Source organism: Mus musculus, chromosome 14 (genome assembly GCF_000001635.26).
Source record: "Mus musculus strain C57BL/6J chromosome 14, GRCm38.p6 C57BL/6J".
Classification (NCBI taxonomy): Eukaryota; Metazoa; Chordata; class Mammalia; order Rodentia; family Muridae; genus Mus; species Mus musculus.
The window spans coordinates 31,251,352-31,267,975 of NC_000080.6; the positions used below are offsets into that span (position 1 = coordinate 31,251,352).

The 16,624-nt window shown below is 51.4% G+C and overlaps 2 protein-coding genes and 1 long non-coding RNA gene across 8 annotated transcripts in view; 2 read left to right on the forward strand and 1 right to left on the reverse strand.

Annotated features, from left to right (window-relative positions):
- Bap1 (Brca1 associated protein 1) lies at window positions 1-8,579 on the forward strand. 2 transcript variants are annotated; one of them, XR_383122.4, is made up of 17 exons: window positions 1-303; window positions 399-428; window positions 549-603; window positions 1,577-1,709; window positions 2,105-2,224; window positions 2,682-2,743; window positions 2,816-2,958; window positions 3,210-3,288; window positions 3,735-3,858; window positions 4,162-4,309; window positions 4,760-4,944; window positions 5,310-5,440; window positions 6,275-6,416; window positions 6,530-6,690; window positions 6,933-7,025; window positions 7,107-7,179; window positions 7,355-8,579. XR_383122.4 is itself a non-coding variant. In NM_027088.2 (17 exons), exons 1-17 carry the CDS (start codon window positions 267-269, stop codon window positions 7,486-7,488), a joined length of 2,187 nt encoding a protein of 728 aa, NP_081364.1. In that variant the 5' UTR covers window positions 138-266; the 3' UTR covers window positions 7,489-8,578. The 2 variants fall into 2 exon arrangements, 1 of the variants encoding a protein (NP_081364.1); NM_027088.2 differs by having other exon boundaries at window positions 138-303; window positions 5,938-6,416; window positions 7,355-8,578.
- Window positions 8,580-9,023: 444 nt separating this feature from the next.
- The window catches only part of Dnah1 (dynein, axonemal, heavy chain 1), a 65,517-nt gene continuing 57,916 nt past the window's right edge, over window positions 9,024-16,624 (reverse strand). For 2 of the 4 annotated variants that reach the window (XM_017315799.2, NM_001033668.1), the window contains exons 62-78: window positions 16,361-16,510; window positions 16,104-16,264; window positions 15,289-15,514; window positions 14,964-15,159; window positions 14,528-14,679; window positions 13,912-14,108; window positions 13,560-13,704; window positions 13,172-13,330; window positions 12,964-13,095; window positions 12,499-12,669; window positions 12,017-12,196; window positions 11,768-11,944; window positions 11,062-11,232; window positions 10,802-10,932; window positions 10,138-10,489; window positions 9,695-9,929; window positions 9,024-9,196 (exon numbers count right to left, since the gene is read on the reverse strand). In XM_017315799.2, coding sequence (XP_017171288.1) covers window positions 9,075-9,196; window positions 9,695-9,929; window positions 10,138-10,489; window positions 10,802-10,932; window positions 11,062-11,232; window positions 11,768-11,944; window positions 12,017-12,196; window positions 12,499-12,669; window positions 12,964-13,095; window positions 13,172-13,330; window positions 13,560-13,704; window positions 13,912-14,108; window positions 14,528-14,679; window positions 14,964-15,159; window positions 15,289-15,514; window positions 16,104-16,264; window positions 16,361-16,510 — 3,057 coding nt within the window. In that variant the 3' untranslated portion in view covers window positions 9,024-9,074. Of the gene's footprint in view, window positions 9,197-9,694; window positions 9,930-10,137; window positions 10,490-10,801; window positions 10,933-11,061; window positions 11,233-11,767; window positions 11,945-12,016; window positions 12,197-12,498; window positions 12,670-12,963; window positions 13,096-13,171; window positions 13,331-13,559; window positions 13,705-13,911; window positions 14,109-14,527; window positions 14,680-14,963; window positions 15,160-15,288; window positions 15,515-16,103; window positions 16,265-16,360; window positions 16,511-16,624 lie in introns of those variants that run through there. The other 2 variants (XM_006518426.4, XM_006518427.4) reach the window with 2 other exon arrangements.
- Window positions 16,570-16,624, forward strand: part of Gm35823 — a 53,021-nt gene continuing 52,966 nt past the window's right edge. Inside the window, exon 1 of one of the 2 annotated variants that reach the window (XR_001781209.2) lies at window positions 16,570-16,620. This is a non-coding gene — a long non-coding RNA (predicted gene, 35823). The remainder of the gene's footprint in view (window positions 16,621-16,624) is intronic. The other variant, XR_874493.2, reaches the window with a different exon arrangement.

The window sequence follows — 16,624 nt, forward strand, 5'->3', positions numbered from 1 at the left end:
CGCGCCCTCGCCTCGACGCGCGCGCGCGTGCATGCCCGCCTCTGTCTCCGCCTCCGCCCCCGCCGTTCGGCCGGCGGAAGACCAGCCCCCGGGTTAGGCTCGTCGTGTGATGATGACGTTGTACGTCCGGCGCGGGCGAGTGACGCGGCGCGGCCCGTTGTCTGTGCGGGGCTGAGAAGCCCTAAGGGCGGTGGGCGCTCCCGGTTGGGGGCGGCGCGGGTTTAGCAGGGCCTGGACATGGCGCTGAGAGGCCGCTCCGCGGGAAGATGAATAAGGGCTGGCTGGAGCTGGAGAGTGACCCAGGTACGGAGGGGCCTCGGCGGGCCGGGGGCTGGGGAGGCCGGATGGGCCCCGGACGCACCTGCATGACAAATCCCTCTTCTTGTCGTCCCACCCAGGCCTCTTCACCCTCCTGGTGGAAGATTTCGGTAAGAACCCCGTTACCCACGACCTTCGGTCCCTGGCTGGTGTGGATGTGGGGGTTGGTCCTTGAGTTCTCGCAGCAGAGCCTGGGACTGCCCTGCCGACCTCTCCTTTCCTGATCGTAGGTGTCAAAGGGGTGCAAGTGGAGGAGATCTATGACCTTCAGAGTAAATGCCAGGGGTGAGTGGCTGGGACGCCCCCTTACCTCCGGAGGGCCGAGAAAGGGCAGGGGAATAGTACCCCATTCAAGGGAGGCAGTACTAGAAAACCTGAGCTATATAAAATATCACATAAGAAAGTGTCACTCTTTGTGGGTGCCCTCTTGGACTTTTCTTTTCTTCTCAGTCTTTCCTCAGTGTTTCTCCTTAGAAAGCTGTAGCCCTCCTTTTAACCCTAAGCACTCGTGGAGTACAGTTGAGCTGCCTTTCTGGTTTTGCAGCCGGAACCCTCCGTTGCATAGTGTTGCACCTTTTTTGTAAGTGTACAGTCCATTAATTACATCACCACATGTGCTGTGCCTTTAATCACCACACAACATTTGTCCTGACCATTAGTGGCGCTCTCCTCTAGTCCCAATGCTTGGGAGGCAGAGGCAGGCAGATCTCTGAGTTTGAGTCCAACCTACGCTACTTAGTGAGACCATGTGTCAACAAAACTGAACACAGTTGTCCTGTATTGATTGGTTAGTGTGAGAAGGCCTTTTTTAGGTACCTAAACTCAGAGTCTTGTTTTGGAAATCTATAGAATAGAGGCATAGAGAACCTAACTGCTTCCAAGGGAAGGAACTGGTTTGGGAGTTCACGCACTATACTCATTTTACTAGGACTGGAGGCCGAGGTCCACCAGTGAGTTGGTACTTAATTCTTCATCAACGTTTTTGTGCCTTTTATTGTGTCCCTACCTTGCTCCATCCTGGGCCAGCAGTTCCAGATTTCCTTCTTCTCTTGCCTAGACCTCATAGACCGAGTGGGGTTTGAGAGCTTCAGGCTCATACTTGACTGCCTGTGATAGGCTTCTGGGGTTTGAGGTCTCAGAGCCATGTTGGATACAGTTTGGTTAAGAGTGAGGGACTCAGTGCAAGAGCATTTCAGTGCAAAGGATTAGGGAGAGAAAGAAGGGGATGCTGATTGTCATCTGCCTCTTGCTTCTCTAGGCCTGTGTATGGATTTATCTTCCTGTTCAAATGGATCGAAGAGCGCAGGTCCCGCCGCAAGGTTTCTACGTTGGTGGATGACACGTCTGTGATTGATGATGATATTGTGAATAACATGTTCTTTGCTCACCAGGTCTGCTGAGTTCTGCGCTTGTTTCGGGCCAGGATGCTATTTTTGTCTTTGTTTGTTTCTGGTATTGTGTGGAAGGTGGCAGTGGGGGAGCAGGAAGAAGCGCTAGACTGGAACCAAGAGAAACTGTTGCAGAAACCCTGTGGCAGACAGACCTAACTCTTTTTCATTAGAGGGAATACCTCTGTAGTTGGTGGTGTTTTAGTACATTCTCCATGTCCCTAGATAGGAGGTATTTTAGTTGGTTCATGTTAAATGAATAAAGACTGGGTAAGACAAAGGAAACTAAAGGATGTTGACATCTTTCTTTTTAGTCTTCATTCTCAATAAGTGTGGGCATGGGGATGTCTGGGGTAAAGAGTATATGAGGTATATGAGTGATTGTTTTTGATTTATAGCTGATTCCCAACTCTTGTGCCACTCACGCCTTGCTAAGCGTGCTTCTGAACTGCAGCAATGTGGATCTGGGGCCCACGCTGAGCCGAATGAAGGATTTCACCAAAGGCTTCAGTCCTGAGGTACGCTGCAGTACCTTAGATCATGCTTACAGATGGCTGGGCACATCTGATCCTCAGAGCTATTGGTAATGCCACTGCATGGTATCTGGTATTTTTTGGTCATTTCTTTTTCAAATGTTTACTAACATCTATTTGACTCATAAGTAATGTGGAAGGTAGTTGATTTTAGGCTTTGCTGCTAAATGAGATGATAGAAGGAAAAGACTTAAGTGATCTGGGTCAGACCTTTTCTGTTGTGTTGCTCCCCAGTAGTCACTGATGGCTGTGCACGGCCAATATGGCCCATCTCTGTAGGAAATCCTAAGCAAGGTCTCATTTGCCACCACTGCCCTTTCAGAACGGTCATCTGTGCTGCTTGGGATTCCTGGAATGCCTCTAAGCCTGCTTTATGGAACTCTTCCCCTATTCAGAGGCTCAGCTGAGAATCTGTATTTATGTAGTCTTCTTTTATTTTTAGAGCAAAGGATATGCAATTGGCAATGCCCCTGAACTGGCCAAGGCACATAATAGCCATGCCAGGTATGTGAGAGCTATGGTTGCTGATGTGGGGTCGGGGTGGTGGAGGATGTCTCTGATTTTGTCCTTTTCCAGGCCAGAACCACGTCACCTTCCTGAGAAACAGAATGGCCTCAGTGCAGTGCGGACCATGGAGGCGTTTCATTTTGTCAGCTATGTGCCTATCACAGGGAGGCTCTTTGAATTGGATGGATTGAAAGTCTACCCAATTGATCATGGTAGGCCTTCTGAGGAAGGGGCCTGTTGGGTTTTTCATGCTTCCTTCTGATTTTCTGGGTCTCAGGGACTTTAGATCCTTGAGATGTAGGAGCGTGAGTGGATACCAGGGACATCTAACTCTTGCCATGGTTTCATCTTATACTGTTTATGTGTCTAGCTTGTAGCTTCTCAACCACACGAATCTGTTAACCCTGGCCTACCCCATCTCAGGGTTTCCCACCTGCTGATTCCTCATCTTGGTCTTCCCTAGGGCCCTGGGGAGAGGACGAGGAGTGGACAGATAAAGCTCGAAGGGTCATCATGGAGCGAATCGGTCTTGCTACTGCAGGGTAAGAACCCTTGGTTGTGTCCTTCTGGAGCTATGTCCCCTTTGGGGGGAAAGAGAGAAGCGTAATGATCTGTAGATTGTAAGGCCCCATGGTATCTGGCAAGATCAGGCTTGGGGTTTGGGATTTAAATTTTAGGTTGCCTGTGGCCTGCTCTGGGCTGGGCTGGAGGAGGGACAAGCCTTGTGTGTGTGTGTGTGTGCGGGGGGCGTGTTAAGAAGCACAGGTGTGCTGGCTTACTTCCTGACAAGCCTCTATCAGAGCTCATGGGAAGGTGTAGCTGGGTTTCAGATGTGTGTCTGGCTGCTCGCTGCCTATTGGAGTGGAGCCTATACTTAGAGCTACAGATGTGACTGTGAGAGGAGCTCTGGCAAGACACTTGCCTCAGTCTTAACAGCAGGTCAGGTCTGGGGTGGGAACTCCTCTCATGGTTGCCACTGTGATTGCAGGGAGCCCTATCATGACATTCGCTTCAACCTGATGGCAGTGGTGCCTGACCGCAGGATTAAGTATGAGACCAGGCTACATGTACTGAAGGTGAACCGACAAACAGTCCTGGAGGCCCTGCAGCAGGTAAGTTGCCTGGCTTTGCCAACCCAGTGCTCCCTGTCTCTCCTACATTTTATTTAGTATCTGTCTCTAATTCCCAAATCAGTGTCTTGTAGATTGAGGCTTTAACTAACCATTTCTTTCCTTTGCTTCCTTTGTAAGGGTGGTAGAACTTAACTTCTAAAACGATGTTGTGGCTTGGCCTTTTTATTTTCCAATAAATAAATAAATAAATAAATAAGCAGGCAGGCAGGGTCAAGGCCCTTAGCTATCTATGGTGGAAACCTGGCTCTATCCTTCTCTCCTAAGCTTGAGTTTTGTTTTAAGCTGATTAGAGTAACCCAGCCGGAGCTGATTCAGACCCACAAATCTCAAGAGTCACAGCTGCCTGAGGAGAGCAAGCCAGCCAGCAGCAAGTCCCCCCTTGGACTGGAGGCAGGCAGAACCCCAGTGGCCTCTGAGTGCACTCAGACAGGTACTAGAGGGACTTGGGCATCAGCCATCCATCGTAGCTTGACATAGGAAGCACAAGCACTTCAAGAAGGTACTTGGTACAGGGGCTCTAGCAGGAGGCCTGAAATCCCAGTACCTGAAGCTTTCCCATTAAAACAGGGAGAGTAGAGTGAGATTTTCCTAAAGGATACGTGAAAAGGACTATCATGACCCTAGACCCACACCTCTCTGTATTGGGTGGTCCATCCCATCCCATACCTCCCACCCCTATTATTTTATCTATAGGCTGCCTTCTTGTTGTGTCTTGTTTTGTTTTTTGTTTTTTTTTTTTTTTTTCATTGTGTGACTTAGAGCTTACCTGCCTATGCTGTTTGCTGTCTTCACTGGGGGAAACAACTGTCACAGGATTATGGACTGTAGCTTTTCTTAAGGACACAGCTGAATGTCCTATTTATACTTTGCCTTGTCTCAGATGGTGCAGAGGAGGTGGCTGGTTCGTGCCCACAAACTACAACCCATAGTCCTCCCAGCAAATGTAAGCTGGTGGTGAAGCCTCCAGGGAGCAGCCTCAATGGGGTTCCCCCAAACCCTGCCCCTATTGTCCAGCGGCTGCCAGCCTTCCTAGACAATCACAATTATGCCAAATCCCCTATGCAGGTAAGATGGAAGTACCCTCAACTGAGAGGCCACAATGTTGGTTCCCAGTGTTATTCTTTGACTCTCTGATTGGTTCTTGATGACCAGGCTCCTCTAGTACTCATAGGCCCCAACAGAGCGCATGGCCTTAAGGTGGCTAAGAGAGCTGCTTCTCTGACTTTTAAGTCCAGTTGCCTGCCACACAGTTGGGTATACTCCTTGGCACATGGGAAAGTTTCTCCTGGTAACTCAAAAGTATGTGGCAAGGCATTCTGTTTCTTTTAGAAGCACTTCGCACAGCTAAGAGCCTAGTTATCTTCCTCCCTAGCTGCGATACCATGCCTGGCTTGGGTGAGCTCTCTCATTACCGCTCTTGCCTGCCCCAGGAGGAGGAAGACCTGGCGGCAGGAGTGGGTCGCAGCCGCGTTCCCGTCCGAGCGCCCCAGCAGTACTCTGAAGACGAGGATGACTACGAGGATGAGGACGAGGACGTGCAGAACACCAACCCTGCCATCAGGTCAGTCCTGACTCGGAGACGGTGTCAAACTCTGGGTACCTCAGATCCTGTTCTCAATATTCCACCCTGCGTCTGAGAGAACAGTAGACAGAATGCAGGCCCTGGAGGAGGCTGGCTTGAGGGGCTAACCCATAAGTTTAGGGGGAGGTAAACATCTTACCATGTATGTGTCAGTACATTTTGTTGAGGTGATCTTTCAGCCCGACCTCAAAGAATTAGGGTAGGAGAAGAGGTTGGAGAGATGATTTGCTGAGTAGGATGGCACTTTTGTTGGAGGATAGAGCACTAGAAGGTTAGAAGTGAGATAGCTAGAGTAGAGGAGGCCACCTGCCTATACTCTGGCACTTAGGAAGCTCTTGCTAAGAGATTGTTTAGACCAAGTGTAAGAGCTTCCATTTGGGCTTGGGAAGAAGATACTATATTTGAGCCATTCTGGACACTGCTGGGTGTGGTCACCTGGCCCATTCCCTGTTTTTACCTCTTATTGGACCCCACAGATACAAGCGGAAGGGGACAGGGAAGCCAGGATCGTTGAGCAATTCTTCAGATGGGCAGCTGTCAGTGCTGCAGCCCAACACCATCAATGTCTTAACTGAGAAGCTTCAAGAGTCTCAGAAAGACCTTTCAGTTCCTCTGTCCATCAAGACTAGCAGTGGGGCTGGGAGTCCAGCTGTGGCTGTGCCCACACACTCGCAACCTTCACCCACCCCTAGCAATGAGAGCACGGACACAGCCTCTGAGATTGGCAGTGCTTTCAACTCACCCTTGCGCTCGCCCATCCGCTCGGCCAACCCAACACGGCCCTCTAGCCCTGTCACCTCTCACATCTCCAAGGTGCTTTTTGGAGAAGATGACAGCCTACTTCGTGTTGACTGCATACGCTACAACCGTGCTGTCCGTGACCTGGGTCCTGTCATTAGCACGGGCCTGCTGCACCTTGCTGAAGATGGTGTACTGAGTCCCCTGGCACTCACAGGTGGGCCTTGGACTCCCTCACTGGTCACTTGGTGTACCCAAGGAGGAGGAGGGAGGTGGCCCGGTGACTACAGAGTATCATGTACTCTGATGCACCCTTTTATTCCTCTCTAGAGGGTGGGAAGGGTTCCTCACCTTCTACCAGATCAAGCCAAGGCAGCCAGGGGTCCAGTGGCCTAGAGGAGAAGGAGGTGGTGGAAGTCACAGAGAGCAGAGACAAGCCTGGGCTGAACAGGTCCAGTGAGCCCTTGAGTGGAGAGAAGTACTCACCCAAGGTGAGTGTCTTTCAGCCTTCTCCTAGCAGGGGAAGGACCTGGGCCCCTACTCCCAGGTTTTGGGTACTTGATTGGAATTTTGGAGTGAAAGTTGGTGGCTAAAGCCAGGGAGCTCTTTGGGATTGGATGGCATTGGTAGCCCCCTGGACTGTGGCTGTTCACCCTTGTTTCTAGTTGCTTCTTAGTAATGGAGCTTTGGTGCCAGTCAGGCCCCTAAGGTATACAATGTTGGGTTGTGGCAGGAGCTGCTAGCACTGCTAAAGTGTGTAGAAGCCGAGATTGCAAACTATGAGGCCTGTCTCAAGGAGGAGGTGGAGAAAAGGAAGAAGTTCAAGGTGGGTGACCCCTCTACTGCCCAAGGACAGCTGCTCTGAGAAGATGGGCTGGGATGCCCTCATGTGCCTTCTTTTTCACAGATTGATGACCAGCGAAGGACCCACAACTATGACGAGTTTATCTGTACCTTCATATCCATGCTGGCTCAGGAAGGTGAGGAGGTGCCTACTATGTCTTAATTGTCCTACCCTCTTGAGGGTCATGTACCTCAAACTCCTCCCCCTCCCTCCCCCAAGACTTCACCTTTGGCCGATGAGACTCAAGCTCAGGGAGGGCTGTGAGAGCCTGGGAGACAGCCACCTACTAAGGAGTTTCCTGCTTTACACAGGAATGCTGGCCAACCTAGTGGAACAGAACATCTCAGTGCGCCGGCGCCAAGGGGTCAGCATTGGGCGGCTTCACAAGCAGCGGAAGCCTGACCGGCGGAAACGCTCTCGCCCCTACAAGGCCAAACGCCAGTGAGAACCTCTGGCCCTGACTCTGCAGCCTCTCTTGCCGCAAGGCCCTCATCAGGGCCCTTCACTGTCCCTCTTTTCCAAGTATTACTGAGTAGTTCAACGAGAGCCCAGGTCCTGGGAGTGGGAGTGACATGTATTCTGCACTGTGCTCTGGGGTCTGGCAGGGACAAGGCAGCTCCTCAATGCTCAGGAAGCAGCAGCTGGAACTGGAGGGCATCCACCATGGCCTCCACAGCCATCTGAGGAGCAGCAGGACCTGGCCTTTCTGCCTGGGCAGCAGGATGTACATTCTACCTATTGGAGATGTTTAGGTTTTGGGCTTTTGTCCATCTTGCCACTGTATTAACATGGCAGCTTCCTGACTCTGCTGTCTCTCCCAGCAGCTGTCATTCTGCTGGGCCAGGTCTCTTAGAATACATCACAGTCCCAGCTGAGAAACACACCACCACTAGCCTGTCCTCGTTGGGAAGAAGCTTGGCCTACACTTCATTCCTCTGGGAGAGCACCAAACTCAGGGACCTGGCTGCTGAGCTGGAATGGGCATGGGGTATCCTAATAGGATGTACAGCCTATCAGGGTCCCACGGCTATAGTGGAGACAAGTGTTTGAACTGTCCCAGTGGCATGCAGACTGTCCTGTTAGTGAGTCAGAGCAAGGCTCTGGGGCTCTTTGCCTTCAGTGTTGTGGCCCTGGCCATGGGTCTGCCTTAGGCTCCTAATCTCTGTCTCTGGGGCCCAGGGGAGCCTCGACCTAGCCCCTCAGTATTACCATGTCTTCTCTTAGGAATATCAGAGGCAGGGCTGCTTGAATGGAGCTGGTACTATTCAATTCTCCCGACTGTGCCAGCTTCCTTGTCCTCTTGCAAGGTACTCAGGGTAGGGACAGGGTTGAGAGGAGTTAGAACTTCTGTATCCCCATAGGGCTTGGTAGTAAGTACAGCACTGCTTCAAAATCCAGCCCCCAAAAGCCCTGTACCCTCTGCTAGATACAGGCGATCCAAGCAGGCCCCTTATCTGTACATAGTGACTGTAGGGGACCCCTCTAGTTTCTGTAAATATTGAATCAGTGAGTGAATAAAAATGTGCTAATAAATGATCTTCTGGTTGCTATCTCGAGGTCGGTAGGCTGGGCTGTGGTGGAATGAGAGACTGACTAGATTCTGGCCTAAAGCTTTGTTGATAGTAAGGTAGTATGTATTCCTGAAGTAGAAATAACTGGTTGCTATGGTAGGCCTGGGATGGGATTTAGGACCTAAAATGAGGGGAAGATTTCAGATGGGCTGTGGTCAGGTATATTGAATTGAGGTATGGGGCTCTGGCTCAAAGCTAGGCTGCCCATGTATCTACCTGGTACCTTTTTGGAGAGTTTCTAGGATCTGAGAGGGTGTATGTCTCATCCCTTATGGCATTTGGGCAGGTACCGCAGGCCAGAGCTGTCTCTGCTTCTCTCTACCTTACTATTCTCTGCTGAGAATGCTCTAGCCCCTTTCCTCTACAGTGGCCCTATAGGTGAGGAGGCCTCAAGTACTTAGCCACGGTACAACAGGACTTACTGGAGAACTTTTAATGGCCCTTGCCCTTCTATCTGGGTCTAGTAATCCAGGGCACAGATGAGAGCTACACCACGCTTTATCCAGTGTCGCTGAGGCTGGTTGCTGGGGATCTCCACAGCAATGACGTAGTTGGTTGAGTGGCCTGTAGTTGATAATGTTCCTGAAACAGACAAGAAAGGGGGAAGTTTAGGTTATACTCTTATCACAGAGAAGGGCTGGGTTAGTTAGGGACAGGAACATGTACAGTGAGTTTGATAGACCTGGGTTGGGGCTAGGGAGGGATCCTAGCCCCACAGTCGGGCCCCATTGTGGCTGGATCTGATGAAGGCTCAGGCCTGCCTAGTTATGGTGCTGTGACTGAAAGGGAGGTGCTAGCACCCATCTCATTCCTTGTTGAGCCCAGCACTGCCTCGTCCCTGCTTTTGGCCTCTGTTCTGAGCCCCTGGTGAAAGATGGGGCCTATAGGCTTGTAGGATGTACAGTAGATGACTAAGGAGGGCAAGCAGGCTGGGAACTGAACCTCCAAATACTACCTTGCTGCATTGGGCTTTGGACTGGCTCAAACCTCTACCAGCCTTCCTGGACAGCTAACCTGGGTTCGTGTAAACTTTCTAGAGATCCACCTGTAATGAAGATTCTCCGCCTTGGTAAGCCTTACCAGCACGGGTCAGAGTCTTGTAGATGGGGCACAGGTAGAAGTCCTGGTTCTGGACCTTTCGGTTAGCTTCTGGCAAGAGCCAGATAACAGCCATCTCGGTATACAGCTCTTTGGGCCGTGACTCAGCCAGCTGGAAATTCATGGAGTCCCAGCGAGCACCTTCCAGGAACAGTCCATGGATATAGCACCCTGTCTGGGGCCTTTCCTTAATTTCTGATGACGCCTCGGGCAACACCTGTGGTGGGCACACAGACCCACATTGGAAACAAGATTGGGATTTGTATCAGGAGGTGGATCTCTCTCCCTAAAGCTGTCGCCTGCCCATCACCTATCTGCTATAATCTGTGACCTATAGTCTGCCCTGTCCCTCTGACTATTGGCCTGGATCTTTTCACCTCCTACTCAGGATGACTCCAACCTTAAAGCCCCTCCCCACTTCAGACCTTGAAATCAAAGGTGATGGTGTCGATAGAGATGACGAACTTTCGGGCAAAGTTCTGTAGAGTGCCTGTCAGGAAAGCCTGAGGGAAGAAGAAGCCACTGATCCAGAAGACAGGCGGGATGCCATCGTTGATCCAGGAATGCATGAAGTCCAGGCGCAGCAGCAGGTCCATGATCCATGAAGCCAGTGGCTTGAGGGATGGGTAGGCCTTGCTTTTCCAGAGCTCAGGCACAGTGTTGTTGTACAGGCTGATGGACATCAGCTCGAGCTCCAAGGACATTACCACTAGCCCCTTAATTGCCTTGAGCATGTCACTAAGGGTCTGTGTGATCACCTCTAGGAGCTTGTTGTACCTGTGGGGTCAGTGGCAGGGTGTTAGTGGGCTGGGGTTGGCTCTCCATTTGAGACCACAGACAGTGATAGAACGCAGAAGCTTAAGTGCAGAACTGGGTACAGTACCAGCCCTGGCCCTTAACAAATCTGTGACTTAAGACAGCCAATGTTCTTGGGGGCCTCAGTTTATTCATCTATAAAATGATAATAAACAGATGAATTAGAGGACAGATGTTTAGCACTTAGCACAACAGCTGGCTAATAGTAACACCCGCTGTTTCTCTATAGCAGTGGCCCCTGACTCAGTTTGCCTAGGCGTGGCAAGAAATTACCTAATGACCTCTTGTACCAGCACTGTGTTCATTGACTCCTCGTACAGCACAGGGAACTTTTTTGTCACCTCTTGCAATTCAATAGGCCCGGGAACCTGGAGCAGAATATTCTCAGCCACATCTTCTACCAACTGCACGGGCAAAGGGACATGAGGGGACAAAGCTGGCTACTCTTAGCAATGGCAAGATTCTAGTCCCAGGTGCAGGCAGGACAGGGCAGCCTGGCTTTGTTCAGACCTTGGCCCTTTACCACTACCCACCTCCTCCCGGCTCTGGCCGCCCATAGAAGAGGATTTGGGCTGCAGCTGGAGAATGGCATTAAATAAGGCAAACGTCTCATTCTGGGCAAAGGTGATGTTGGCGTTGTCATGCAGACCGAAAATCTCAGGCATGTCATTGAGAGGAAGGCTCTTGATGTAGGAGAGGTATCCCTAGGAAACAAGAAGGCTGGAATGGAAGGCCTCGGCCTGCTCTGCCCTAGCCTTCAGACTCACCATTACCCTTCCTAGTTCATTTTACGGTTGCTTCGGGAACTGAAACGGTCTCTGATGCTGTAAATCATGGCTCTTGCCTTTCTCAGCCCTTTCCTGCCATCTTACCCTGTAGCTGCTCAAACCTAACATGCTCCCTCTTGTCCCCAATGTGGTACTCACCCAACCTAGCCACAGCTGAGGATGCTTCCCCTAACACCCTAGAAGCATGTCCTTCGGGAGTGCTGCCCCCATATTCTGCATTCCCACCACACTGTGTGATACTTGGAATTGGTGAGGCGGGGTTCATTCATCTTTCCCCACAGAACCTGCTCTCCTCTGGATTGACTGACTGACTGTGTTCCTTACTGTGGGATGGGTTTTTCATTTGGTGCCCTGGAAGACAGAGCTGTACCTCTTTCTCCTGCTTCCTCCTGTATTAAGGTTCCATGGGACCCCAGGAACTCCTCTGGCAGGCCCCTTCCTGCAGACTCACATTGAGGTCATAGGTGGGTGGGATCTGGTGGTAGATGCCAGAGTTACTGTAGCTGTGCTCAGAAGAGAGCACAGCAGGGTTGTAGAAGTCTTCTAGTATGTTCATGACACAACGGCGGTCCCAGTCATCGGTGACACGGCCACCATAGTTGATCTCTCCAGCTGTATACTTGAGAACCTATGGGTGAGTGGACAATGGTCCCTATTATAGGTGCCCAAGTCAGTGGCACTGAGCCTGCCCCTTGCCTACCTTATAGGGGATGTCCTCATATTCATCCAGGAACATCTTGAGCTGGCTAATGCAGATGCGCAGGTCTCCATCTGTGAACTCATAGGGGATGTTGAAACCCAGGGGCCCAAATTTACGGCGTTCAAGTGCATTTCCATGAAACAAACACAGAGATAGCAGCAGGGACTTGAACTCCACTACCTGCAGGACAGAAAGGGACAGAGTCATAAGAGAAAGGGTAGAGACAAGGTCATAAGAGGAAGTGCTGGGACAGGGAGGTAAGTGCTTAGAATTGTGTCTCACCTTTAAAAACGATTTTTAATTATATGTGCACGTGGGTGCTGTTGCTCACAGAGGCCAGAGGGGTCAGATCCCTGTGGAGCTGGGATTTCAGGCCATTGTGAGCTGCCGGGTGTGGATGTGGGAATTGAACTTGGGTCCATCTGGAAGAACCACCAGTGCTCTCAGCCACTGAACCATCATCTCTCTAGCTGATGCCTTACCTTTTGACAGGAGTGGAGGAAGTCATCACTGAGGCTGTTGTAGGACTTCAACAGATTGGCTTTGACGCCACGTGGTGGCTCGATAGTCATTTTGGAGCCATTCTGTAGGATGGATACTGGGAACTTGTTGCTGGGCAGGCTGGTGAGCCACAAGCGGAAGTCGCGATGAACCTGATGACCACAGCACAAAGATCTAGGACTCAAACTCATGCTCTGACTTACTCCTTCCTTGAGTTGGTTAGGATATAAGGCTATTCAGACTACTGGCTAAGGTCAGGCCTTATCAAGTCCTAGGGCCCCTCTGACACCGCTGGGTAGCCCTGGGAAGCCACCAACCCTCTGAGACTCAGCAATGCAGAGGAGCAAAACTAATTAATTATCCAGAACAATCTAGTTGCATCACGGTGTACATGCTTTGCGTCTGGGTCTGGGCTGCGTGCTTGGTGGACAGGCATCACGGCACACCTTGTCAGGATTGATATGCTCGATGAGACGCTCCAGGGCTGGCATCCAGCTTGGTGCCAAGTGGCAGTTCTGAAAGAAGACCCACTTGCCCCTCTCTATGGAGTTGCGCATCATGGCTTCTGCCCGAGGGCCCTGTGGGGACAAGGACATTGAGTAGGAGACTGCCGCTCATCTTCCCTAGCCTAATCCTTCCTTGCCTTACCCTTACCTGACCCTGTCCCAAGGAGATGGCAGAGAACTTCTTGGAAAACTTCATTTCTTCTGCAAATTTATAGAGGTCAGCAGCAGGGTCAGTACCAGGTGACAGCACGAAGATGAGGGGCGTTGTGGAGTTGGACTCTTTGAACACTGCAGACAGATTGGCTGTCTGGAAGGATAGGGAGAGATGCTGAGACCACACGAGGCTGGTGAGAGGCAGGGCTCAGGGCAAGGGAAGGGATTCCTGAGGTTTTTGGAGCAGTTCCAGAAGGCTCTTCAAGGTCCTAGGCCACCTGTGTTCCAAGAGTTCTAGCCTGGACAGGGCTGGAAGGCAGTTCCCAAAGCAGCCATACTCTTAAGACTCAGGGTACCAGCTCTGCCTAGGGACCAGCACTTGCCTGGGGCTCAATGAAGCGGGGTTCCAGGTGGGTGGCCACAAAGTCCTGCATGGCATTAGTGACTTTATCCCCACGCAGGCAACGGAGAATAAGCAGTTTCTGGAACTCGTCCAGGTATGCGTTCCAGATGCCAGGCAAGAGCTCCCTGCAATAAAGCCCACCTATCCCTCAGAGCCTGCCTACAGGAAACCACTGGCCCATGGACTTTGCCAGATGTATGGGGGTTTCCAAGAGAATAGGGCTAGAAGCACAGGGAGATGTGGTCATAGATGCAGGGCAACCCTAGGTAATTGTTCCCATTTCTGAGGTCTTCTCCTATGTTCCTGGTAGCATACCATGGGATCCAGCCCACCTGTGAGGCTCAGCACTGTCAAAGATGGCCTGGAATTCTGAGAGGTACATCACGAAGTCATTAGAGAAGGTGGCAAAAGTTGGCAGGTTTGAAAGTGCCAAGATGTCTCGCCAGGCCCGGTCTGATAGCCACTGTGGTGCAGGGTTCTCAAACATGGTCTGGATGGAGCCTCCAGACAAGAGATAGCGCCACTCAGCCTAGTAGAGTACAGACTGAGTTGGTGCCCACTCCTTGTAGCCAGCACCTTACCCAGAGAAACTGAATTACTCTTAGTGTCCACTGCTCTGCCCTTTCTTGGATATGAGGGTCACAGATGCTCCCGACTAGACAAGTATGGGAGGCTCAGGACAGTTTGTCCCTGGGGACAATCTCTCTGCTCAGTAGCACCTTTAAGGCTCTGAGAAGACTTGCATTCATAGCATCAGTTGGCCCATATTAATCTAGAGTTCCCTGTTGTGTTTAAGCAAGAATTATGTTTCCAAAGACCTCTGTTCCTTTTAACTGGGTTATGCTCTTTTGCTTGGCTTTTCCTTTATACCTATCCTTTGCCCTCAGGCCCACGACAGGGTGACCCCCTCAGACAAACAGTCCCTGAGCCATCTGCCTGTTCCTGCACCTGGTTGATCTTGCCCTCATTCATCATAATACGGACACACAGCAGGAAGGCGAACATCAGCTTGTGCTTCTCAAAGAGGCTGCGGCAGACGTTGCTATAGAGGCTGAAGGTCAGGTAGCGGTTGATGTTGACGATGCGCTTCTTCAGGTTGTCTACAGGGTAGAAGAAGTGGTGGCAGAGAATGGGGAAATGGGAGAAGGGAGAGAGTCTCAGGGCCTAGCCCAGGTTCCAAAGTCTTCCTAGTAGCTACCAGGGTAGTCTGTGCATCTCCCTGGACAGCTAGTGTTTCCAATAAGCAGCTCTAAGTAGGGTAGGGATGAGAGGTGGTATGCTCTGAGGTATTATGCATGAGTGTATGATGTAAAGGTGAAGGGAGATGAGGGCTCAGAGAAATGTGCTCGTAAACATTCCATCCACCTCAGTGTGCTAGAGCTACCTGCCCTCTCTGAGTTGGCGATGCCCGAGAGGAAGATGTTGAGGAACCACTCGAGAGAGTACTGGTACATGGGGTCCACGTTGGCCAGGTCCGACACACAGAAGAAGAGGATCTGGGTGCGGACAGCCACGGGTATGTACTCCATGCGTGTGAGGTCAATGTCCTTCTCTGTCTGCTCGGCAATCCTGACCTTAGCCTGGGGAGGGGGACGATAGGAAAGGTGTTAGGGCCAGGGAGGCTGCAGAGAGCAGAAGGTAAAGGTACACTGGGGCAGGACTGGGGCAGATGGGAAGGAGGGTAAGCTGATAGGAAGGCACTTCCCCACCTGGATCTCAGCAGCCTTCATCTTGGAAGCCTCGAGCACCTTGATGAGCTCCATGTCATCGACAGGGTTGCCCTCGGAGGAACTGAGGCGGTACAGTATCTGGTCCTCAATGTCCTTCAGCTCCTGGCGCATCTTGGCATTACTGACAATCAGCTGGTTCTTGGCCTCTTCCAGGTCAGGTCGTTCCTCAGCCACTACCTGGCCCAGTAGCTGGTCCTCCAGGCCACTACCAGGGGTAGAGGACATCATGTTTATAACACCGGGGGAACTCCAGGGATCGGTGTTAAGCCCACACTTACCTATCAAGAGCCCAGCACCATTGCCAATGTCAGCCCCGGAGGCCGAGCCTCAATCTGTGGGACTGATGCAGGGTTGCTTTCAAACCAGTGGTTCTCAGTGAGACCTTGGGTAGCAGGGGCTGGCCAGTTAGAGTCTTCACTAGAAAAGGGGACTGAATTTGATCAAGTAAAATAAGGCTTAAGAGTGTCTGGTTTTCCTCCCACTGGTTGTAGCTACTCCAATGAAGAATTTAGTATATAGCAAGCAGTGTGTGTGTGTGTGTGTGTGTGTGTGTGTGTGTGTGTGTGTGTGTATGTGTAGAGGGATACTTTTAGGTGGAAATGAAACTAATAAGTAAGAGGAGCCAGTGGAGGGTCTGGAAAGTCCTGAGATGCCAGAGTACCTGGGAGGAAGTTAAGGGGGTCACTCAACAGGAAAGACAGACTTCTCGATTTTGGTAGCTTAGGGGATGGCCAAGGGACAGCTGTCAGGAAGGGAAAGCTGATGCTTGTGTTCTCTCGGGTGGAGGCTCTCACCTGGGTGACAGTGTGAAGTTGATGAGGGTGAGTTTGGTGGAGATCTCTGGTGAGTAGTGAGGATTGGGCAGCTTGGTGGTAATGTACATCCTGAAGTCCTCATGGTAAGGGATCACTGTGTCTCCCAGCTTCAGGACTATGTTCCCTTGCTGCTTGTACGTCTGTAGTAGGCAAATGGGCCAGCACTGCGGTTGGAGTGTGGACAGCTCTTTGTCCAGGCCTGCAGTCCATCGCGTCCCTCTCCTCGGCAGGCCTACCTGCTTAAGCAGCACAGGCTCCAGTGCCGGATCCAGCTCCTCACCCACATTTTCTAGAAGGCATGGCTTGCCAAAGCGGATAGCATTTTCCATGCTGCGCAGGAAGTCACGGTCACTCAACTTGAATACATCCAGCCCACTTTCCCTCTCCTGCAGGGGAAGGTGGGGGTGACAGGAGCTTAGAATAGGCCCAAGGCTCAGTTGCTTCCCCGAGCACTGGGAAAGACATCCGAGCCTGTCTGAGGAGGCAGAGCTGGTAGGTAG